Below are 24,389 nucleotides of genomic sequence, written 5' to 3' on the forward strand. Positions count from 1 at the left end.
GAATCGAACCAACCACCTCCTGTATACCAGCCGAGGTAGTGAACACTGACATCGTGACAGTTGTCATATCGTGAAATTCTATTCCGTATTGTATCCTGAAAATTGATGTCACGGCAACCCAAGCGCTATGGGTTGTTATTATATTTTTTTTTATATTTTTGCGCTTGTACACACAGTAAAGCCTCGCTGAGTCTCAAGACCATTTTATTTTCGATAGGGCCCTACCAAGTTTTCGCAGCAGTGGAGGTAACATTGCTGCTATGCGTGAAATCCCAAGTGAATATTTTTCAGGTTTTTTTTTAATCATTGAGATGATTTTGGCTAATAGCGGTCACATCCTGTCTGTTGGCATCTTTAATTCATGGCCCCACTTTGAAGCGCCATAATGATTATTTCCCCGGAGCGTCGCGGTGAGGAAGGGGGGGCGAGGGGGAGGGCGGTGGAGGAACAGGGATGGGGTGGGGGGGGGGCAGAGGCGACTGTCACTCAATCACCAAGCCCACGGGCAATTACCAGAAATGTTTATTTGTTTCCATCGCCTATTTACGTCTTAATTGCTTGACCCATGCTCCGATTATCGGGGCAAGATGATGCGATGTCATGCTCGACAAGAAATTATGCGTTCCCAGTGAGGCAAAAGCAATCGTGCTGCTGTTGTGGGGGGGTGGGAGGGGAGGAAGGGGATGGGTGGCTGATCGCAGTCTTGGGTGTGGGTAAGCATCAGTGCCGGATTATCCTAAATTATTTCAAGCTATCAATTCCCAATTTTATTTTATGCTTTCGTGCCTGCAGGAATTACTCTTTGGTTATTTCGGTAAAGTCACGTAGAAAGAAAATGAATTAATTAATAGAGTACGACGTTTCGACTGCAACACAAGCAACCGTCATCAGGTAGAACTAAATTTGAGAGAGAGACAAAACACAGACACGGAGACACACAGACAGACACACAAGCAAAGAGAGACAACACAGAGACACGGAGAGAGAGAGAGACACACAACATAGGCACACAGAGACTATCAATTCCGGTTCAGTGATTCGGCACTTGCTCTATTACGACAGTACTATACCGCCTTCAACTTTTATGAACGACTGGGTATTGCAGGTTAGCGATCTGTCGTATTATCTGGCTGTATGACAAATAAATAAAAATACAATTACTTCACTATGCAAGTTGAAAATTCGTGTTTTAATATTTACTTTTTTTTGTTAATTTAGGGCCCCTTTATAACTTATGCTGCAGGGCCCGCACGAGCTTAATCCGATACTGGTGAGCATGGCATGGAATTGAGCTGCCCCCCTCCCCAGACGAACAGTCTACCACTCCCCCCCCCCAACCTCTGCAGGCACTATTACACGCACAACTTGGGATGTACATTTCATACATTTTAAAATATGTGTGTAATCATTAGGCGTTATTTTAGAGTGGCTTTCGACACGGGGGCGCAGTGTGTCGAACAATTAGGAAGGTGATTTGGGTTGAAATCATTTGCCACGCTTTGGCGAGGAGGGAGAAACGCCTGTGAAATCTCACGGAGTCTGACGAGATTTCTATTTCATCCACACCTCACGGTGCATTTCATCATTATTTGTCAAAACCAATTACTTATTTAATAAATAAGACAAATTGTCTCAGCCTATAATTACCCCGAAAATTACACCTCATGCGTATTATTGGGGTTGGAGCGTTGGCAGTGATTAGCACATTACATTAGGAACCCTTTCCGTATGGGTTTGATTCCAAGCCAAAACTAACATCGGCGGTGAGCGATATGTGAACCGATCCTGCCCCCCCCCCTGCTCACAACGCCACACGGACCAGCGTGTTGAAGTCCCATGACTGACAGTGTGGTGATGCCTTTATTCAGCAGTGGGTTGACATTGTTAAAGACTTTATTTTCTAAGTATATACACATTGACCGTGAGATTGCATCATTTGTTGAAATTGCCCACGTGTCACCATTTCGTTTCCATGCTTTGTTAGAGACGCGCTGCTTTAGCTGACATCTCGTTGCCAATACGAGGACGGGCGGGCGGGCGGGCGGTGGCTATGCTTCACGTGGCCTGTAATCCGGCCCTGTGAGCGCGAGGGTTGGTGGATAGAACAGCTGTCGCAAACCCGCCTTCCCCGTGGCCGTCGAGGTATTATACTCGCCAGTGGAAGGCGGTGCGAGCAACAATGTGGACTCTTACCTGTTCCTTCTGTATGGGATGAAGCGTCGCTCGCTTCGCGCGCGTGGGTCTTCTCTGCGTACTCCGGGTTTCCTCCCACATGTGAGCACGCATTACTTGGCCTGTAAAACAATATAAACCTTAATATATAGAGGACCGCAGAGCTTGGGGATGTGTTGGTAGCGCCGGCTCATCGCGTGGCTGCCTTCCCGCTTGTCTGTGGTTCCTCCTGGCGCCTCCCGATTCGTTCTCTCTCTACGAGAATGAGCGGGTAGCATGCGGCGCGTTACAAGTGGACTCTGTTATCGTCGTCGCATCGCTCTGGGTGATCGTGGCCACGCGTAGTTGGCTATGGCACGCCGATGAGCACTTTTTTTTTCTGGGCGAAACAGGCCCCAGTGTCGCATTGTACCGCTGGCGGCTTGATGGCCTTTCTGGAAGGGGCCGCTCGCCAACACGGTAACCGGTATTTGCGAGCAGGAGAACCGTGTCGTTGTACAGCCAGAAACAGCCACCCCGAACCCAGCGCGGCACGAAGCGTGATGTTAATGGGCGATGACGAGCCGCGTGTACAGAGTGTTCACATGAGATGATTATTAATGGTGAGAACAGAAGTGGCATAGTCTAAGCTCAAAGGTGTGCAGAGCTCAGCTTAAACTCTGACAATCCCTTCCCATGCTTATATATATAAGCAACACGTGCCTGTATTACACTGGTGGGGGTGGGCAATGGGGAACATCTGATACAAGCACACTACTTCGAATATAAGCACACGTGGTCTTGCTGCCAAGGGGGGAGGTGCTTTCGTTCAGCTTTTATTCTCCCTGGCTTTGACAACGGAGGAGAGGCGGCCGGATTGCTCCAGAGACCGGCACGGCTGAGTTCACATCTGGGTGGCAGCCCAACCCGCGTGAACACTGGGTGTTCGAGTGGAGCGAGCTGATGGCCTCAGACCAGTGGCGAACGGCCGCACACACGTACACACACACACATACACACACACACAAATAAACTATCGTTTTCATGTAGGTTGAGTGCTTGATCTGGCTCAATTCCAGCTCCGATAATTTAAAAAAAGGCAATTATGAATTAAAACTTTGGTGACTGCAAGAATTCACATTCTTGGTTCTTTCGGTAAAGGCACGTAGATAGAAAACAAATATCTAAATTAAAAGCAAAAAAACCCACGACGTGTCGATCGCAACACAAGCAGTCTTCACCTGAAGAAAGAAACAAAGAATATGAATGCCAATTATATTCGTTGGACTGCCGTGTGACAATCTCATAGCTGGGCTCGTGGTAGCATGCACTCCCTCCGACCCCCCGAACGTGTTCAGGACAAAAAGGCCACTTGAAGAATTTTCCAGAAGAAGTCTTCTGAAAGGTTGCTTCTGCATGCCATGCCCTGGCCAACGATGCAACGCTGCTCCGTGAGGTTTCCGAATGGATTCTTTATCTCAGCATATGACGCAGATAGTAGCACTATCGTCATGAAGTTGTGGGGGTGGAAATAGACTCCGGAGAATTGAAGACCAACTTAATCTGAGGCTCTCTCTCTCTCTCGCGCGAACTGGGCCAGCGTCTTGAGTCACTTGGGATATTAATGATGAAGTCGGCACTGCGTATGTGTGCGGTGCATCTCTTCATAATCCCAGGTTAGAAGCTGTCTCTGGACTTGGGCTGGCATCTGGCCCCATCGATCGTAAAAAAAACCTGCGGTCAATCTACTGCTCATTACGGCGCAGTTCCCCTCCCGCTCAGGAAACCGCTACGAAAGCTGCAGTAGTTACTCAGCGTACGGTTGGCTATAGCGGCGAAGCTGTGAATGTTACAAGCGAGGAGAGGGGGGGGGGGCATGCAAGGACAAAGCAGGGGACGGCTGCGCGCACGTGCGTATGGATGTGGGTGGCGGCGTGGGCGGCACTTTGCGCCACGACACCCCGGCGACCTGGGTCTGATTAACGGCCAAGGTGAACGTCCGTGGCGCCTCAACTTAATCTGATTTCCTGCATCGGCTGCAAAGCGTTTGTGCTTTATGATATCTTTTGGGAGATTGGTAACTAACTCGGCGACAGTGACGGATGGCCAAATTAATGTTATCTAATAATGACGACGCTTCTTCAGAGCGCCTTACATCGCATCTCAAACATTTCAAAGGGCATCCCCAGTGGCAGCTGTCCCTGTGACGACAAGGTTGCTCGCTACCTCGCCTGCAAAAGGGCCACTGGTCTGCCGGTCGAGAGACGACGATTTCTACTGTTTTGCGTGAACTCGGTCGAGTAGGTTGCAGCTGCTTCTGCATGCCATGTCCTCTACTAATTGGCGAATTTGGACGCTCGCTTCGGAACAAAATGGCCTCCTCAATTTTCAGTCGTCTATGAACGGGATCTTTAGTTATCTACAACGGGACGTCGCTCTGCCGATTTTTAATCCAGTGACCGGATGATGCATTGTCTGGAACCCCTTTTAAAGGGAGCATCGTTTTTCAGGGAGGGCGGTGTCCTTGACTTGTAAAGTTCAACGGAGGCATTTGCCTGGGCTCAAGTCCCTTGCATGGATTTTATTCGTCTCAGGGCACGACCCCAACAGCGCAACTGTAATCAATTCAGGGTGGGGGAGGGAGGGGTGGTGGAGATGTGAGATTTCCGATTGGATTCTTCATTCTGGATAGAGGACTTGAGACCAGGCGTGTACATCTCGTGAACTTGATTACTCTACTACCGGCGCAGGTTTCACGCGGTTGCTCTGTACGTCTCTCCGACGTGCGTTCGTGTGTTTGTGCCGCGTGTCGTTCGGTACGATGTCCGACGTTTCGGTCCACGTGCTGGGAGCTTCTTCTGGAACGCTCCGCTCCGAAAGATTGACGTCATGCCGAACAAGGCACGGTACAGCCGAGAAGCATAAGGTCTTGTTTTGTTTGGTTAAATCGCGTAAATGTCAATCTAACTCGAAATAAAAACGTTATCGTGAATAATATTGGTCGCGGAAGGCCTACGCCGTTACACCTGAAGACACATGACAGAGCTGACCAGCTTCAGTCTTCCTTTATAAAAGTGCCAGCTTTACTACCCGGCTTCGCCCGAGACTTGGATTCTTGTCTTGGATTAATACACGGAGTTGCGAGACGTCAGCAGGCACACTGCGTGACGTTGCCGCATGGGGGTAACATCACAGATGTGACGTCACCGCTCACTTGCCGTGCAAAATATATCCATTATTGCACCCCCCCCCCCCCCCCCAAATACAAAAGTCTATTTTTATACTTTTTGCATTGTGTACAGTCTGGAAGCTACCCAGGTGCCAAATTTCAAGTTTATTACATGTCAGGAAGTATGCTAAACATTTCGAATAGACACACATATTCACACATTTCCCTTTTATATATATAAATAACAACATAATGCATAATAGAGATGTTTCAGGTTAGATTGAGTATATATAAATGTGTCGTTAAACCCGCCACCACCCGACACAGCTAATTAGTAAGGTTTGTCTGTTAAACAAAACATGCCAATTCGTTACTTGTACAGCACACCGGTGCGTTGGAGAGTAAAACCCACAATATTTAAAATGAAAACATTTACAAATACACGGCATGTTTTTTGTTTACGTGACAAACTTTACTAATTGGCTGCGTCGAGTGGTGCCGGGTTTAACGACACATTTATATTCACGGATCTAACCTCTCTCCCCAAGAACAACCCGTCTTATTATAGATTGGTGTGAGACAGCGGAGTGATTCGCGTCTGCGGAACGCGGGTTCTGCGTGCGCGGTTCTGAGCTGCCCCCGTGTGGCTCAGAGAAGTGGCGTCCCGCCCAGGAGACCCTGCCAAGCCACGACGTTTGCAGCCCAAATCGCTCCCCACTTCCACCTACTCCACAGCATTTATTTTGAGAAATTTGAAAGTTGGAAATTCAGCAAAAAACCTTTCTCATTTATTTGATCGGTTTCATCGCCAAATAAGTTTGCTTTTTTTCTTCCGCGCCCAACTCATTGTTTGACCCGGTGAGAATCCAGATGGTGCCCTTCTGATTGAACGTCGGGCGAGGCCATGTAATATCGATAATTAATTCGTTTATCAATCAATCAATCAATGTGTCTCCTAGACCAATGTCTTCTGGTGGTATTTATTTGTTTACAGCAGCTAATTCCTGGCTGCTTAGACTGCTCCGCGTCTCATCGGCAGCGTGCGGACCCAGTGAACAAATGGTGCTGTTTAACACGTTAGCTTTCGCCACCAATATCATCCATAAAGCAGTGGGGTTTCTTTTCGTGCTGTGTTGCCTGCGCCGTCTACAAGCGAGAGCCTCCGTCGAACACCGCGGGTTCTAATTCAACGCGAAACAGCGAACTGTGGGTAATAAAAAAAGAAGATAATTAATGGACAAAAGTGGTCATTCGGTCACCAACAACAACAACAAATATGACACTTCGGTCCATCAACCAACAACGCAGGAGCATCTGTGTAACACGCCACGCGCACACAACACTTCCGACGAGCCGGGGAAAATAAAAAAAACACTGCAGAGGTTTTTCTGCCCCCTTAATTCACCTTCCCGCAATCCGCCGCGATGAGAGAGAGAGTGAGCGAGCGCGCGCGTGCGCAACGGCGTTTATGTTAACTGCGTAACTTGGCGGTGATGGTGGTGGTGGGGTGCGCGGGGGATGCCTTGCAGACTTTATCGATCTGGAAAGCAACGAGGTTCTGCGAGCCACCCTGGCCGCCAAGAGGCTGCCCACGAGGCGCTACCTCAACTTCGCTCTGGACGAGTTCGGTGAGTCACGCCGACGATCATCACGGCGTCACGGTGGCGAGGAGATGTTGATTGCCTCTCCTGGTGTGCAAGGAGGTCGTGGGTTCGATCGCGACCCTGACGCCTGCTGTATATTTGGAGTTTTGTTCGTGTTCTCCCCGTGGTCACGTGTTTTTATTTCTCCAGGGCCCTCCGGGTTTTCCATGCACATTTAGAATCAACATGACACGTATTTGGCTGCTATACATGTCCACGTGATGCGCCACTCTGTCGAGCTATCGTTTGTGGCCAGGTAGCTTCTGAATAAGAGCTATATAGCTCAGTGAGCCTCACCTGGTAAAATAAAAGAATAGTTTATGTAGATTTTCATCGACAATTTGTTTCCATCTCGGTTGTATCCCAGGTGTGCGGTTTTCAACGCCGCCACGCCGCTTGTGGCCGTCCACACAAGGGGCTCATCCGTTGTGTTGACCTTTCGGATTAAAATTGGCACGATACAAAAAATAATAGCAGCTTGATAAAAAAAAAATTAGCACAATGGTAATAACGTTTCATTTGAATTTCGCGTCATTTGTGCAAATTGCATTTGAAAAGCGCCAAACAATGTTTTACGAATTCAGTCTTCGCACGGAGACGCGCAAAACTCCCGGGCAAGTGAGCAGGCAGCCCTGAACCGGCGCCAGCAATTGCCCAAGCTCTGTGCTTCTATATCGGCGTGATGGGTGTTTACTACGCACGGTGGGAGGAAGCCAGTGAGTGACGGTGATGAGGAGCACGCCGATGCTGTCGATGTTAAAGGACAGCGCTGCGTGTTTCTCTACCCCCCCCCCCCCCCAGGAGTGCAGGTGCAGCTAGACCTACCCTCTGGCTTCACGGAGGATGGGTTCTACCCCCTGCTTATGATCCTGTGAGTGAACCACGAGCCGCTGGCGATGAGTCACTGTCACTCAGCACCACCATGTCGTGCCACTCTCGTATCTTTCTGCGTGGCCACCTCGCCCTCTACGTTCTCAATCTTTGCTCTCTCTCTCTCTCTCTGTTCCTCCTCCCCCTTGTGCTCAATCCACGCTTTGACTCTTGTTCTCTTCTCGCCCACCGCCTTCAGTGAAACAAACTTTCCCCTCCACATTAAGCGGTCACCCCACGACCCCCCCCCCCCCCTTAATCTCCCCCTCATAACCACCACCGTTACATTTCCCTCTTTATAATCTCATTGTATGGCGATCATTCATTAACCCCATCCATTCAATCCATTCACCATCATTTACTGCCATCAATTTCGCTTTCACCGAATTCGCGCATCGTAGATTCGCCCCCATTGCTTCCTCTCATCCATTTCATTCACCTCGTCCCCACCAGTTAAGCCGCTTTATAAATTCCTACGAGATAAGATTGCACCGTCATGCATTGCTTGATGCAGCTGCCAAAAAGAAAACCATCCCAATGTATCTGGCATCGACAAAACAACATCCCAATGATGGAACACTTCCCGAAAATAACTCGATTTGGATTGCATTTGGTAGCATCGTCCGCCCGCCCTCCTACTATACAAAAAACATGGCAGGACCCTACTGAAAAAGAGCCTTGAGACTCAGTGAGGCTTTCCTGTGCAAAACAAGCGCAATTAATGAATAATAATACTGTAATGTGAATGAGCCGTGAAGCATTGGGTCTAATATTTAACCATTAGAGACCACCGGCACTCATGGTAACTGATGATGATGATGTACACCATTGCATCATCATAATCACCATGTCTAACACGTGATATTAATCTCATTCATTCGGGCATCGGGGTAGAACCAGTGGCGCAGTGGTTAACGCAATACACCTGCGTTCTGATTCCCTCCGGCGGCGAACATCAGTGGCGCAAAAACTATATTTCAGCCAGTCCTGGGGACCCCTCCCCCACCCCCCAACATCCTTCGGCAGTCCGCGGTGGCAGGCGTAGTGAAGTATGGCCAGAACACGCGGCATGACTGGCACGGCGTGAGGAGGCCCTCGTCCAACAGCTGATTGACAGAGGGCTGTAACCGTGCGGGTATTAAACCGTGGTAGCGGAGTGAAGCCAAAGCGGTGAAGGCTTCCCTGTACCATCTTTCTGCGGCGTTAAGCGGGGCGTGCGTGTGTGCGTATGTGCATGCGTGTACACGCGTGTGTGGGGAGCGGTGGCGCAGCGGTTAGCGCGCTGCGCCACCAGACCCGGCGACCTGAGTTCGATTCACGTTCACGGCCAACGCCAGTGACGGTTTTCTGAACCGGTTCTGGGTCTCCCCTAGGTCGACTCGGCCTCAAATGTGTACCCGGTGCAGTGTGTATAAACATCAGCACTGGGGAGACAAAAGCGGCCGGCCACCCACCGCCTCGCGTGCCGTGCCGGTCTTCACAGGTGCTGCTCGCGAACGGCGCCTGCACCAGCAGCCTGTTGAAGGCTACATGGGGAATCTTTGCCTTTATCTTTGTGGGGAACGTCGAACGGCAGTGCTGCTGGGGACTGCCCCACTAGGGCTGAACGATTTTGGGGAAATATCTCATTGCGATTTTTCTGACAGATATTGCGATTTGATTTGCGATTACATTTTTGTTAAAGTCAAGCTTCAGTTCAATATTCACTGTGTAATATATTTAAAACATGTGATGGAGCATTACCACATGATACCATCAAAATATGAACTGCTCTATATATTCTAATGCAAGGATGATAACGTAAAAGATATGAATTGCTTCCAACATATAAATACATGTATTAATATTAAATATTAAAATGTTTTAGTTGAAATAGAACAATCAAACATATAACAATTGTTCAGTTAAATAATTAAAGTTACAACAATAAAAAATATAACAATTTCAAAAAGAAAGTAATAGGACTTTTGAAATCGCAGCCTATGCGATTTGCTAATCGCATTGTTTCAAATTGCGATTTCGATTTGAAATCGATTAATCGTTCAGCCCGATGCCCCACACACATACCCTCTGTGTTCAGTGTATTGCTCTTCCCCACCCCCCGCACCTCCGATTAGCACGGCTGGCTACGTGTGGAACAAAAATAAGTTCAGCACACACACGTACACCTGCCCTCTCTCTGTCTCTCTGCTAATGCGTTTCTCGAACCGTCGCTTGCAAGCGTGGTTCCGCCTGTAACCGCTGCGCGTGCGTGTGTGCGTGTGTGTGTGCCTGAAATGAGTACCTGGTGCGGTGTGTAAACATCGCCACTGGGGAGACAAAGGCGGTCGGGCGTGGTGCTGGCCACCCACCCCCTCGTGTACCGTTCCAGCCTTCATAGGTGCTCGCTAACAGCACTTGCCCCTACAGTCTGTTAATGCTATACGGGGGATCTTTGTCTTTGTGTGTGTGTATGCGTGTGTTTGCGCGTGCGTGTATATGCGTGTATGCGTGTGTGTGTGTGTATACGTGTGTTTGCGCGTGCGTGTGTATGCGTGTGTGCGTATGTGTGTGCGCGTGTATGTGCGTGTGTGCGCGTGTATGTGTGTGTGCGCGCGTGTGCGCGTGTGTGTGCGTGTATGTGTGTGTGTGCGCGTGTGTGTGTATGCGTGTGTGTGCGTGCGTGTGTGTGTGTGCGCGTGCGCGTGTATGTGTGTGTGCGCGCGTGCGTGTGTGTGCGCGCGCGTGTGTGTGTGTGCGTGTATGTATGTGTGTGCGCGCGTGTGTGCGTGTGTGCGTGTATGTGTGTCTGTGCGCGCGTGTGTGCGTGTGTGCGCGTGTATGTGTGTGCGTGTGTGCGCGCGCGTGCGTGTGTGTGTGCACGCGTGCGTGTGTGTGCGCGCGTGTGTGCGTGTGTGTGCGTGTATGTGTGTGTGTGCATGTGTGTGTGCGCGCGTGCGTGTGTGCGCGTCGCGCGAATGCAGGGAGGGCGCCCCCGGCGAGCAGGCGGTGAGCGAGCGCGCCGCGTCGCGCTGGGACTGGGCGCTGCACATGGGCGAGCACCCGCCCGTGCTGGCGCGGTGCGACGTGCGCGGCAGCGGCGGGCGCGGCAGCGAGTTCCTGCACGCGGCATACCGCCGGCTGGGCAGCGTGTCGCTGCGAGACCACCTCTCCGTGATCCGGTACGCGGTGAAAGCGGCGTGACGCTCGCGGCGCCACGTGATGCGCCACGTGGCAGTGCGTCACAACGCGATGCGCTTGGGGCACGGCGTGGTGGTGGTGTGACGTAGCGATGTCGCAATGTGACGGTGATGGGACGCTGCGCGACTCGGTACGTCCCGACGCGCGGTGACAGAAATGCAACGTGACACACGCGATGTGAAACGAGGCGGTATGCCGCGACACATGTAATGTGCGCCTTGCCAGCTCGTGAGAAGGATGAAAATCCATGGGCCCGTCAGATTTCGTCAAATAAAATGCATTTAGCACGATGGGAATGGGTTCTGAGTCGCGATGTGAACTGGACCAATTTTTTTTCGGCAAAATTACGGCAGCGCACTTACCTCTGTGGCGCTGCGGTGACAAGGAGATGCTATCTCCCTCGCCTGGTACGCAGGAGTGTGTCGGTTCGATCCCGGACCCTGATGATGCCGGTATATGTGGAGTTATTGTGTTCTCTCTCTCTCTCTCTCCCTCCGTGGTGGTCACGTTGACTTTTCTCCCTGGTCCTCCAGTTTTTCCCTCCACATTTAGAAATGCGCGTCCAGATTATTTGGCTGCAGCTATAAATGCCCACGTATTATATAAGCCACTTCGATGAGCAATCACGCGTGGCCTTTTCGCCTCTGAATAACAAAGCTAATAGTGTAGTGGGCTTTACCTGGTAAATAGAGTGAAATAATTCAGTTTAATGTACTCCGTTCGTGGCCATTATCGAGAAGCAAATTTGTTTTTGGAAAAACGCTGAAGCTGCTCCACTTATTCGAATAATCACATAGGACACTCTTGGATATTTTTGAAAGATGAGTTGTATCTCCTTATTCTCAAGTTAGTTCATGAGCCCGGGAACCAGATGCCCTCTCTTGTCGGTTCTGTCCGAGATGACATCAATATAGCAGTTCCCGTTGTTTTTGTGTGGCCAGTAACGGTGAATTGTGTGACGCCGATTTCATATGTGTGAGGTTTTCGTGAAATTCACTCTCATTGGTCGTATAAATCACATGGGTACCACTACAGATGTGCGTGCCACCTTAGGTGGTGCCAATTTCTACTGTGGCCCATGGGAAACATGTAAACCCAGTAAATAGTTGTAATTTATTTCAGTGCCGGATTATCCCAGTAGCAAAAGTAGCATATTCTACGGGCCCCACACCTTCAAGGGCCCCCTGGTAAATGGTTTCAAGTCATCAATTCCTGTTCATTGATTCTGCGCTTGCTCTATTACTGTAGTACTATACTGCCTTCAACTTTTATGAACGACTGGGTGTTTAAGGTTAGCGATTTGTCGTATTATCTGGATGTATAGCAAATGAAAATTACTTTGCTATGCAAGTTAAAAATGTGTGTTTGTTATATTGTTGTGTTTTTTTTATTTAGGGCCCCTTTATAACATATGCTACAGGTCCCGCACTAGCTTAATCCGGCACTGATGTATTTTGTATATTTGTGTCCAGGTTCCTTTCCACCTTACCCTACATAGATTCAAGCCGCGTAGGTGTGTATGGAAAGGTAAGCATTGCTTCACACGATGCTGGAGGCCTGATTAACTGTGATGGCAAGGATGTCGTTCACTTGGGAGAGCGCTTCATCATAATCATTATAATAATAATAATAGTTCAATTTGTAACGCGCGCAAATTTGCAGACGTAGTGGCCGCAACTCAAAGGCGCGGAGCCAAGCTCAGAGTCATATTCTTCATGTATCATCATCATCATTACAGCCATCATCATAACGGTAAGATGACCACTACCTGGGGAGACTGCACGACACTTTCCATTTCACCAGCCTCAGTTTATACACAACCATGGCCAATCAGAAAGGGATTTGGTCAGCAGCAAGTGTGCAGATGCAACACCAGGAAATTGCATCATCGGATACAAGAGCCTTTATTCAAAATGTGTTTGGGAGGGGAGGTGGGGGCATTTGGACTCATATAAAGAATGCAAATATACACGGCATTTTTACAGAATAATTACTTCAATAAATAACACTCACAGAGGTACGTTGAGCTGACTCCAGACGTTCTTTATTTCGTTTTGGCTGGCGATGAGCCTGTTGGTCCCTTCGGGGAGTCACTCCCTGAAAGTGATTCAACTGGCGTCGGTGCCGTCACTTCTGTCAAATTCTCAAGACTTATCTCTTTAATTCATTCCCCCGCGCCTCTCAACACCCTCAAGTCTACTTCCTAATTAAGCACGTGACTTAACGCGTATCGTCAACGGTAATCGCACTCGGGATGGCAAAAAAAACATCCTAACAACCATAGCTGTCAACCCATACGGTTTACCCCCCTATTCTTGTACGGGGAAATTGAGTTTTCGGGTCCATACGGCGTACAGCCGTTTCAATACGGGCTAAATAAATTGTCTGTTTGTGTTTCTCCCTTGTGATGGGACTTTGTAGGATGAACGTTGAGATTTAAAGGGCACGGGGTGACCAATAAGCTCTGAATTGGTCTGTAATAAGAAAGGTACTGATAAGCGGTTGGAAATACAGCTATCCAGCGGCACGCCTTGGCTCCAGCCATGCTGTCCAGGACAGCAGAACAGACGTAGCTCAGCCCCTTTTAAACATCGCCACGTTTGTCAATGTTATACAATCCTTTCAAGTTCAATCTGTGCGCAACATAAATTTAAATCATGCACGAGTGAACTCCGCGTGCGTGCGTGTGATCGTCCACCGTGGCCAGCGTGTGAGCGAGTGAGCACCGCGTGCTTTCTAGATTTGAAGCTTCCGTGACTGCAAGGATTCATACTCTTAGTTTTTTCGGTAAAGTCACGTAGGTAAAAAAAATGATATTAAAATTAATAAAAAATAACATAATAAAAATCACGACGTTTCGGAGGCAACACAAGTCTCCGTCATCAGGTGGGACCGTCACAGCCAGATTTGCGGTATCACTTGATTTGCTGTATCACTTGATTTGCTGTATCACTTGATACACTTGATACAGCAAATCTGGCTGTGACGGTCCCACCTGATGACGGAGACTTGTGTTGCCTCCGAAACGTCGTGATTTTTATTATTTTATTTTTATAAATTTTAACTTCATTTTTTTACCACCGCATGCTTGATTGTCCGCGCAGGGCTTCGGGGGCTACATGAGCGCGATGCTGTTGAGCGCTGGCGAAGGCCTCGCCCGATGTGGAGTCGTGGTGGCGCCGATCACCGACTTCACCCTCTACGGTGAGGCTCGCGCGTACGATCTCTCTCTCTCTCACTCTCTCTCCCCGCGCGCCACTCGCCGTTGGGTTTTTCTGCTGCAGGATTCGTGACGTGGGCTTGGTCGGGTTGCGCGGCTCCCACGGCTAAACGAAGGGGGGCCGGCGGGGGGGAAAACGTCCCCCCGAATTTCAAGAGCTGGAGCAGAAAGGCGCGACGGGCAACAACTGATCGTGCATCGTTTGCTCGAGCGTTTAACATTTGTTGAAACTGTGTGCGTGACGCTGATTGTGTCGTGCACCACCCTCTCCCTGACAAGGTCAGGCTATGGGAGGTGGGGGACTGCCTCAGCGTTGGAATAATTGCGGTCGTGTGTCTTGTGGGTGGTGTGTTTTGTGTGTTCCCTGTGCCGCCTTCTCCCTCCGTGCGCCCTCGTTCTGTCTGTCCTCAGCCTCCGCCTTTTCCGAGCGATACCTGGGGATCCCCTCTCGCGACGGCAAGGCCTACAAGGTGGGAGTCCATCACCGCCCGCCACACGACTGAAGCCACGCGACTGATGAACAAACAGTCGCCCTAATTAGTGAACACGTAATCGCCATAATTCGGGAACAAATCACTCGACGATGCTGCTCCTGCTTTGGCGGTGGTGCACAATTAACAACAAGAACAATGATAATTGTTTATTTACACTTTTATCTGGCAACAAAACTGACACCTTTTTTACAAGGAGTCATGTTTGCATAGATCACAATACCTGCAGTCATAATGCAAACAAAAAACATAACTCTGATAATGTGCACTGTCCTTGAAGTTGATTGGTCCACACACGAGACAGCTTTCCTTAGAGCCTAGTCTCACATGGGTTGGACCAGATGACGCCAAAAGGCGCACAACTCAGAGACAATGCACCATCAGAGTATGAGAGCTCGGGGTAAGCATTTACACCATTGGAACCTCATTATGACTGCAGGTATTGTGGTCTATGCAAACATGACTCCTTGTAAAAAAGGTGTCAGTTTTGTTGCCAGATAGAAGGGTAAAAAAACAATTATCATATTTTTTTACTGGCAAATGAGGTTCCGATGGAACAAGAACAATGTGCAATGGAGAAGGGCCATTGCCCAACACGTTACCATATTTTGTTATTTTCTGTTCAGGCCGCAGTGTTTTCGATGGATGTGTTTTTCTTGATTTATTGTATTAACTCTTATAAGTGAGTATTTATGCCCAGGTGGGTTCCACTTGTTGGCACGGATAAGAGCTTGGATGAGTAACCAATATGCAAGGCACTTTGTTAAAGGGCTTGCAAGCCTAGGTTTATTTTGGCAGCCGTGTTTAGGTTATGCGCCGCGGAAATCTGTCGTTGTACTGCACCCTCTATGCCGCCGTATATACCGCCTGCCTCCATGAACGACTCGCATGGTGCTCATCCAGCAGTGGAATTTACGAAAATTGACCATGCGTGTGTTTGCTGACCCCTTGACCCCCCCCCGCCTTCCCAGGACGCCAATCTCCTGCCCCACGTGGCCCGCATGGTGGACGGGCGCCTCCTGCTGGTGCACGGCACGGCCGACGGTACTCGCTGCTTCATGTATTATCCTTTAGGCAGACCCTAAACGATGTGCCTATGGCATAGGGGCCGTCCATAAATGACGTCACGCACCTGGGAGGGGTGGGGGGTCAGACATTTGTGACGATGTGTGACGAGGAGGAGGGGGGGGGTTGAGAAATTTGATGTCACGTGAAAATGCGCAACCTTAAATAAATATAGACAACACGTTCTACTTAATTAAATAGACTTTTTTATGTTTTCTCCTACAACATCAGAGTGCAGCGCCACATTAAATACGCACTACAATGACAATAGTTTAAAGCGATTTGAAGCAGGTTTTATTTGGGGGGGGGGGCAGAGCTTTGTGACGTCATATTTGAGGGAGGGGTCTGACTTTTTGTGACGTCGTGTGACGAGGGGGGAGGGTTAAAAAATCGTCCAAAATCGCGTGACGTCATTTATGGACGGCCCCATACTCACTGCAATACCAATACCCGCCATTTGCCACTTAGTGATGGTGACGTCCCCACAGCGCCTGTGCCAGGCCAGGTGCACTTTAAGGCCACGTGAAGTGTCGAAGGCTCGCTGACAGGAGGTCTCGGGACAGACCCAGCAGGTGCCATGGGTTAGCTGACTGAGCTGAGTTGGCTGACTGACTGGTTGACTAGTAACTCACCCACTCACTCACCCACCCACCAGGGCCGTATTATCCAATAGGCACTGTGCCTAGGGCCTAAGCAAACTAAAAGGGCCTCCTAAAACAATGTGACCATGTTTTTCTTTGTTTGTATGATTTAACAAAAAATTACCAAAATATCTTCTTTATCAGTGCCTGTCTTATTACAGACCAATTCATAGTTCACCCCGTGCACTTACAAATCTCAACGTTCATCCTCCCCTATGTCGACTCAGCCTCAAATGAGTACTCGAGGGGGTAGTGGTGGCCGCACCACCCCCTCGTGTGCCGTGCCAGCCTTCGTAGGTGCTACTCGCTAACAGCACTTGCCCCAGCAGCGTGTCAAGGCTACACAGGGGATCTTTGTCTCGTGTGTATTTTTACACGAGTGTGTATATGTGTGTGTGTGTCTGTGTGTTGTTTGTGTGTGCCGTGTGTGTGTGCTGTCTGTGTGTTGTTTGTGTGTGCCGTGTGTGTGTGCTGTGTGTTGTTTGTGTGTGCTGTCTGTGTGTGTGCTGTCTGTGTGTTGTTTGTGTGTGCCGTGTGTGTGTGTGCCGTGTGTTGTGTGTGTGTGCCGTGTGTGTGTGTGTCTGTGTGTTGTTTGTGTGTGCCGTGTGTGTGTCTGTGTGTTGTTTGTGTGTGCCGTGTGTGTGTGTCTGTGTGTTGTTTGTGTGTGCCGTGTGTGTCTGTGTGTTGTTTGTGTGTGCCGTGTGTGTGTGCTGTCTGTGTGTGTGTGTCTGTGTGTTGTTTGTGTGTGCCGTGTGTGTGTGCTGTCTGTGTGTGTGTCTGTGTGTTGTTTGTGTGTGCCGTGTGTGTCTGTGTGTTGTTTGTGTGTGCCGTGTGTGTGTGCTGTCTGTGTGTGTGTGTCTGTGTGTTGTTTGTGTGTGCCGTGTGTGTGCTGTCTGTGTGTGTGTGTCTGTGTGTTGTTTGTGTGTGCCGTGTTTGTGTGTGCCGTGTGTGTGTGTGCCGTGTGTGTGTGTGTGCCGTGTGTGTGTGCGTGCCGTGTGTGTGTGCTGTCTCTGTGTGTGTGTCTGTGTGTTGTTTGTGTGTGCCGTGTGTGTGTGTCTGTGTGTTGTTTGTGTGTGCCGTGTGTGTGTGGTGTCTGTGTGTTGTGTGTGTGTGCCGTGTGTGTGTGTGTCTGTGTGTTGTTTGTGTGTGCCGTGTGTGTGTGTGTCTGTGTGTTGTGTGTGTGGGCCGTGTGTGTGTGTTGTGTGTGTGTGCCGTGTGTGTGTGCTGTCTGTGTGTGTGCTGTCTGTGTGTGTCTGTGTGTGTGTGTTGTTTGTGTGTGCCGTGTGTGTGTGTGTCGTGTGTGTGTGTGCCGTGTGTGTGTGCCGTGTGTGTGTGTGTGCCGTGTGTGTGTGCTGTCTCTGTGCCGTGTCTCTGTGTGTGCTGTCTGTGTAGACAAGGTGCATTTTCAGCACACGGCAGAGCTCATTACTCACCTCATCAACGCTGGGGCCAACTACACACTCCAGGTACAGCCCTCTCGCATCGTCGTCGTCAGCGTCATGATCATCATCATCATCACCGTCGGTGCTTCGCTCGCTACATTTGCCGTCATGAAAAACTCAACACACTCATCAACAACCGCTGCCCTTGAAGAGCAAAGGTCCTTCCTTGTGTGCTGTGAAAGAAGGGCTGTTGCCTGAAACGTCACCGGTTTTTATTTTATTTTAAGGCCGCGGTGTTATCACCGGGTGTGTCCATTGTTGTTATCGAGGGTGCCTGTGCACCACTGTCAAACTCTGCTCACTGTCATTGCCTTTGGCATCATCATCATCTTCATCATCAGCTATTCCACCTTCAGCATCACCTGCAGTACCAATCGTCTATGGCTGCCTTGTCGTTAAATGAATATGCGCAACACTTCTTGTTGCTATGCCCAGCGTCCTGACGTGCGGTCACGTTAAGTCACTGTGCCCGACCCGAATTGTGTCGTACTGTCGTATCGCGTTGCGCGTGCCGCAACGTCGCATTCGTTGTGCGCACACACACGGGTGGCTGATGTTGTTTAGAACCGCCTCTTGTGTTCAGTTTGTTGTCCTGCCCCCGCACCTCCGATTAGCACGGTTGGCTACGTACGGCGCGAAAGAAGTTCAACGTACAAACATGTTGAACCCCAATGTGGCCCAGCAAGAGAGCGAGCGAGAGGCTCGCAGTCAGATGGTTGAGAGTTCAAATCCTGGTTGGGTGGTTGACTCAGTCCATCATTCCTCCGCGGACGATAAAATAGGTACCACCTTGTGGGGAAGTCCACGTGAGCATGTTGAACTTCGTTCGCACCGCACCGTGCTAATCGGAGGTGCGGCACCGGTTTGTCCTATGGATAGACTCAACCCCCATCATAGGAATGTGGAGTCTGCACCACGTCACCAGCTCGCTCCTCGGTCACTTGTGACAACTCGGCTTCGTTCGCTTGGCACGCGCTCCCCAGATCTTCCCGGACGAGGGCCACACGCTGCTGGACAATCACTCGCGCCGCCACTTCTACCGCAGCCTGCTCAAGTTCCTGGACGACTGCTTTGAGCCGGCCGTCGTGCTCATCACCTACCACGACAAGGGCGACGATGACGAGGAGGAGGAGTAACGGGGAAGAGGAGGAGGAGGAAGAGGAGGAAGGGGAGGAAGTGACACAGAGAGCCGATGGTGGGAGGCGAGGGGGGAGGGGGCGGCGAGGAAGTGGGGCATTAGGATGAGTGATGGCGATGGAGACAAACAAGTGATGACTGGACGGTTGTGATGAGGGAGAGGAGGGATCGGGTTGTGGAGAAGTGGTGGTGTCGAGTGGCACGGAGGAATGACGAAGAGTGATGGGCTACGGTTTGACGGGGTGAGTCGTGATGGGGTGAGTCGTGACGGGGTGAGGTGTGACGGGGTAGTGTGTGTAGTTATGAAGAGGACGCATGGAATGTAGAAGGATTCACAGTTTGCAGTCGTGAATAGGGGACTGACTTTTGGAGCGACTCAGAGCACTCACGAGTGTTGACGGGGAGTGTTGCGGAGAGGCTGGGAGCGTTAGCGAGTGTCGATGTGGAGCGGCACAGAGTCATCATCCACTGATGCGTTCCTGTGATTGCCTCAATTGCACCCTTCTCCAAATGTCAACCCCGAGCCCCTGTCCCTTGATCCTTATCCACGTGCAGAGAGTCCCACGTGGGGTGGAGTGGAGTGGAGCGGCTGCTGCTGCTGCTGGTGTTGCTTTGTCAGTGGGCGGTAGAGTTTTCCGAATGACTCATTGTCTCTCTTTACATTTATTTGCGAACTACATCCCGGGATCTTGAACACCCACTGTTAATCAGACAGCGACGTATCATCACGGTTAGTGCACACCGCAGCAATAACCAGGGCGGCCGCTGGTTTCGAACCGCGAGCCTCTGCAATAAAGCGTCGAATGCGCTACCGCAAGGGCCGCCTCGCCAGAGTCAGCGATGAGTGATGTCAGAACCAGTCCTGGGCTCCAACCCCTCACCCCCTCACTTCACCCATCCGCACTCAACCAACGCATTGAAGTGCGCTCGCTTTTAAAAAATAATAACACCCGTGACCATCAGGCTTTAGAGATGCCTCTCTCCGTCGGTAGATCGGCAAAGACTGAAAATGACTATATAATCTTAACCCCCCCCCACACACACACACACTTCGTCACGTGTAATTTTAACGGCTCCCCTTTCTGACCCGCCACCCTTACGGCCGCAGGGGTAGAAGGGGAGAGAAGGTTGTGGGAGGGACAGAGTGAGAGTGTCAGAGTCCCCAGAGCCTCGCGGGCACACCAGACGGGGGGAGGAGGGGGGGGATGGACAGAGCACAGACGGCTCGGGCTAGACAACCACAGCCCGAGAGGCAGAGGGCTGTTGGCCACGTGTCACGGCATCGTCACTCACACGCGCCGTTACGATGCCACGGCATAGGGCAGGGGTCGGCAACCTACGGCTCCGGAGCCGCATGCGGCTCTTTACGGGCTGCTTCTTGACGATATGTACGTATGTACAGTATGTACTCAGATGCATTGCGGCTCTTGAAATACTGAATTTTGAACCGAATTGGAAAGAAATGGCTCTTCTTGTTATTTTGGTTGCCGACCCCTGGCATAGGGTATAACTGTTCACACGCGCCACCTACGTATTCTCGATGTATATATATATATTTACACACATGCGCGGGCGTGGCTGTTCGTGGTTTCGAGGGGGCGTTTTGTAGCACTACTCGATTGATCTTTTGGACAGGCGCGACGGTCGTCGATGCGGAGCCGAGTAAGACATGCCCACGGGCAACGGGCATGCCTCAGGGTTGCCACCTTGTCCTCTGGAGAGAAGAGAACCCGGACAAATTTCACAGTCGGCACTGGGTCAATGATCCGATCTGTGCCGTAGTCTTCTGTAATAAAGTTCGTGCACGGCAACGCCGGTAGCAGATCTCGGTACGAATTAATTCCTGCCCCGAGGAGTGGTAACAAAACGTGGCAGTTTACCGTAAATAAAGTTCAAGACAATGCCAGTAGCAGATCCTCGGTACAAATAAATCCCTGCTGCCACCAAATGGCAACTGTCAATTCCTGGACTGTCGGGGTCAAACCCAGGTCAGAGCCAGCCATGCGGCGACCCAAGCGTATCGGCTGCGTCTCGACACGAACGGCGGCGTTCGTCGTTCGCGGCTCGCAAGCCCTCCCCGTGCCCGTGGTCGTTCTGCACAAAACGAGAAGAGGTTTTCGGCGCTTGGGTCGCGCAAATTGTTTTATTTTTTTTGCCGACGGTTATCAGTCCATGCCTGGTGGATTTTTATTCGGCTCTGCGTCTTTTGTCAAACGACGACGACGATGATGATGATGATGATGTTGGTGACTGAAATAATGTTGATCAACATTCATGGCAAACTGACGGTAATCGTTCTCACGCGGGCGCAATGATCGTCCGTGATGATGATGGCGGTGTTGGTGTATGACAAGTGAAAGTAATGAGTTCAGTAATTAAAGATCTCCAACCGACGGTGCATATTTCAATTTAAAACACCCAATTAAGGTGACAGCAAATACATAAGTTAATAAAATCAGCCTTTGGAAGCGTTAAACATCAACTCTAATTCACAATGTGAATCGAGTATGACGATGGGCGACCCAACGCAAAGTGGCAATGCCAATCAATTTGAGCTTAGAAGGGGGGTCCTCTTACCGTATTCTCCAGATTATTAGATCCAATTTATTTCCCCTGTATTGTAAAGCAAACGTTCGCGATGCGTCCTCATAATCTCGCTTTTCAGAGTCACCATCCCGAATTCAGTTCTCCGTAGCAATACAGCGACCCCCAAGAGGACAAGCAGACGACACCACGAGCTGCTTGGACTCATCTTACCGACCTCCCCATCATAAAGCAGTGCGTTCATAATCATTCATTTGTCCATCCTCTGCGGCTCATTCATGTGCTCCAAGCTGCATGGCTCATTCGTATATTCCACGCTTCGTGGCTCATTCATATACTGACCCCCAAAACAAGTCGTCGGTTGCATCTTGCTAATGCGGAGAATTCCCGGAAATTCGCCGCTTTGATCTTCGTGGGGTTTATTAAATTGGCGAATCGACGATTCCGTTGGAGGCCTTTTCATTACTCACTTTCTCGTTGCTCTCTCTCTCGTGGCCGTGTGTGTAATGTAAGCAATAGGCTCCAGCTACTTGGCAGCAGGGAAAGGGGGGTGGGGTCGTGGGGGGTGTGTGTTCAACAAGCGGGCGTCAACTTCGCGTTGTGAACTTTCTCAGAGTGCACCCAAACACGCGGCCACGGCTCCTTTTGCACCTGATTGGCCGAAGGCTCTCTGGAGGTTTGCGACCACGTTGGAACCTACCCAGAACCACTCCTGGGTTCGCTAACCTTTGCATTGATGGGGGGGGGAATGAGCGGGTGGAGGGTAACGCCAGGTATTAACCAGGTAAGTGTTGTATTTGGTTAATTTTGTATTATTTAATTCACGTTAGACGAGTAATTATCACAAACTAAAGTTGTCTTTAACTTTCAAATCAACCTCTAAACTGTTAACATCGAATGTTAAGGGAAGGGCCCTCTTCTGTCTCACCCCCTCGGCTGCAGCGTCTCTCCACGACAATTGAATCATCATTGATTGGTTTTCGACAGGAACATTTACTCGTGATTCATATATTTTACTGTTGACTTGAAATCAGCTCATTCCTTAATGTATCTAGCATCTCCTGCGTCGGCCACGGGCTTTTAATAGTTGGTGGCTCTGAAGTAATTTGCTTTGTTTATTTTGTTAAGTCACTGAGAACACGAAGGGCAGCACTGCTTGGTCTGCCAGGTGAGAGGTCTCTTTTGCGCTGCTGTTGCTGCTATTATTATTAGACCCTGAATAAATTCAAACCTTCATTTTCGTTGGTCTGAAAAGCGACTTCGCCAACTCGCATGCGATTGGCCGTCGAGCAGAGCTGCTACTTCTCGCGTGATTGGTCGGCGGGTGCCGGATATCCACACCCCCAACGTACGCGTGATTGGCCGGCAGTCCGCTCAACAGCGCACGTCATAGGCTGTGCATACCTAGCAGCCAATCGCAAGTGAGTGGGCACAATGACCCCGCCAGCCAATCGCACGTGATTGGATGTCACCGCGATTTGTTTTGCAGAGTGCGATTTGTACACGTGCATGAGGGGAGGGATGGGGGAGGGTGTTCTCTATGGGGGGGGACTGCCTCGTTTTTGGGTGCACTTTGTAAATGTACAAACTAATGGGGGTGTTGGGTAAGACCAGTTCCGAAGGCCGTTATGTAGAATACGCTGCGGTGGAAATGTATAGGAATCTGGTCCACACTTTGCGATTATTCGGGTGACAAAAGAGCAACTGGCACCAAGATCGTCGCTGTGTCGGTGCTCTCACCACATCTCGTGAAACAGCACGAGATGATGTGGGTGTGACGATCATCACACACACGTGGTTCTATGGCCCCATGCCGGTGCCCAAGTGCTAGCTACACTTTAATCGCGCAAGTAATTGCAGCACGCATTGTTCACTGATGATGTTTTTTTTGGGTCAAGGCACCCTCTGTGACTCGCCATAGCCAAACGGGTGAAATTGTCACGTGCCATACGAGCGTTTAGGAACGTGCCGAGGATTTTTATTCTTGTTTCAGCTCACCCACCGGCATAGTTGAAGGCCATACTCACTCCCGAATTGGGCAATTGGAGAATTGCGCTTCGTCGAAACCGGTGGGGTGGGCGACCTGAACAAATTATAATTGGCCCGTCGTTAAACGCTTATATGCCAAACTTGATTTGTATGCCGCGTGACGATTTCATTCGTTTGGCTGTGTCGGGTGGCGGAGGGTCTCGCGATAGATATATGAGCAGATGATGACTGCGTGACCGAACCCAGAAGCGAATCACCACTCCCGAATATTTGGCTGCGAAAAACCGCACGCGTTAAGTCACGGCAAGCGTGATATCGATCCCACGTGTGCTTCCGCAGGCTGGCAAAGCCTCTCCGGAGCCCTCTCGAGTGTGAGTTGTCGTTTCGAAGGGGCAACAGCCAAGGATGGGTATCGCGTTGTGGTCGCGCCGCGTTGCGCTGTCAGTCACGCTGTGTGGACCGGCTTCATCGAAGGAAGGAAGCCTGATATAAAATATTCTTAGGTTTTTTCGGTAAAGTCACGTAGGTGAAAAATGTAAAATTAAAAATATTTTATTTTTATTTTACTTTTAATAATTTAAAATTTTCACCTGAATAAAATATTTTTATTTTACTTTTATTAATTTTATTTTTTCACCTACGTGACTTTACCGAAAAAACCTAAGAATATGAATCTTTGCAGTCACGAAAGCTTCAAATCTAGAACTGATATAAAATGACACACGCCACGCACGTTACTTTACACATTGTGAATAGACGGCCCACGGATATCACACAAGGTGCACCGTCGCGATGGTTTTCCAGTCCATTTGTATTAAAGGAAGATACAACCCAGACCAGAATTGGG

At 49.9% G+C, this 24,389-nt stretch overlaps 1 protein-coding gene across 1 annotated transcript in view; it reads left to right on the forward strand.

The window, feature by feature from the left end:
- Window positions 1–23,063, forward strand: part of LOC133349755 (inactive dipeptidyl peptidase 10-like) — a 541,620-nt gene extending 518,557 nt beyond the window's left edge. The window contains exons 18-26 of the mRNA XM_061563474.1: window positions 6,850–6,948; window positions 7,765–7,834; window positions 10,797–10,994; window positions 12,486–12,540; window positions 14,118–14,217; window positions 14,645–14,703; window positions 15,696–15,768; window positions 17,823–17,896; window positions 18,856–23,063. Coding sequence (XP_061419458.1) covers window positions 6,850–6,948; window positions 7,765–7,834; window positions 10,797–10,994; window positions 12,486–12,540; window positions 14,118–14,217; window positions 14,645–14,703; window positions 15,696–15,768; window positions 17,823–17,896; window positions 18,856–19,008 — 881 coding nt within the window. The 3' untranslated portion in view covers window positions 19,009–23,063. The remainder of the gene's footprint in view (window positions 1–6,849; window positions 6,949–7,764; window positions 7,835–10,796; window positions 10,995–12,485; window positions 12,541–14,117; window positions 14,218–14,644; window positions 14,704–15,695; window positions 15,769–17,822; window positions 17,897–18,855) is intronic.
- The last annotated feature ends 1,326 nt before the right edge of the window (window positions 23,064–24,389 follow it).

Source organism: Lethenteron reissneri, chromosome 31 (assembly GCF_015708825.2).
Source record: "Lethenteron reissneri isolate LAM-NWPU_2019-01 chromosome 31, ASM1570882v1, whole genome shotgun sequence".
In the NCBI taxonomy this organism is placed as follows: domain Eukaryota; kingdom Metazoa; phylum Chordata; class Hyperoartia; order Petromyzontiformes; family Petromyzontidae; genus Lethenteron; species Lethenteron reissneri.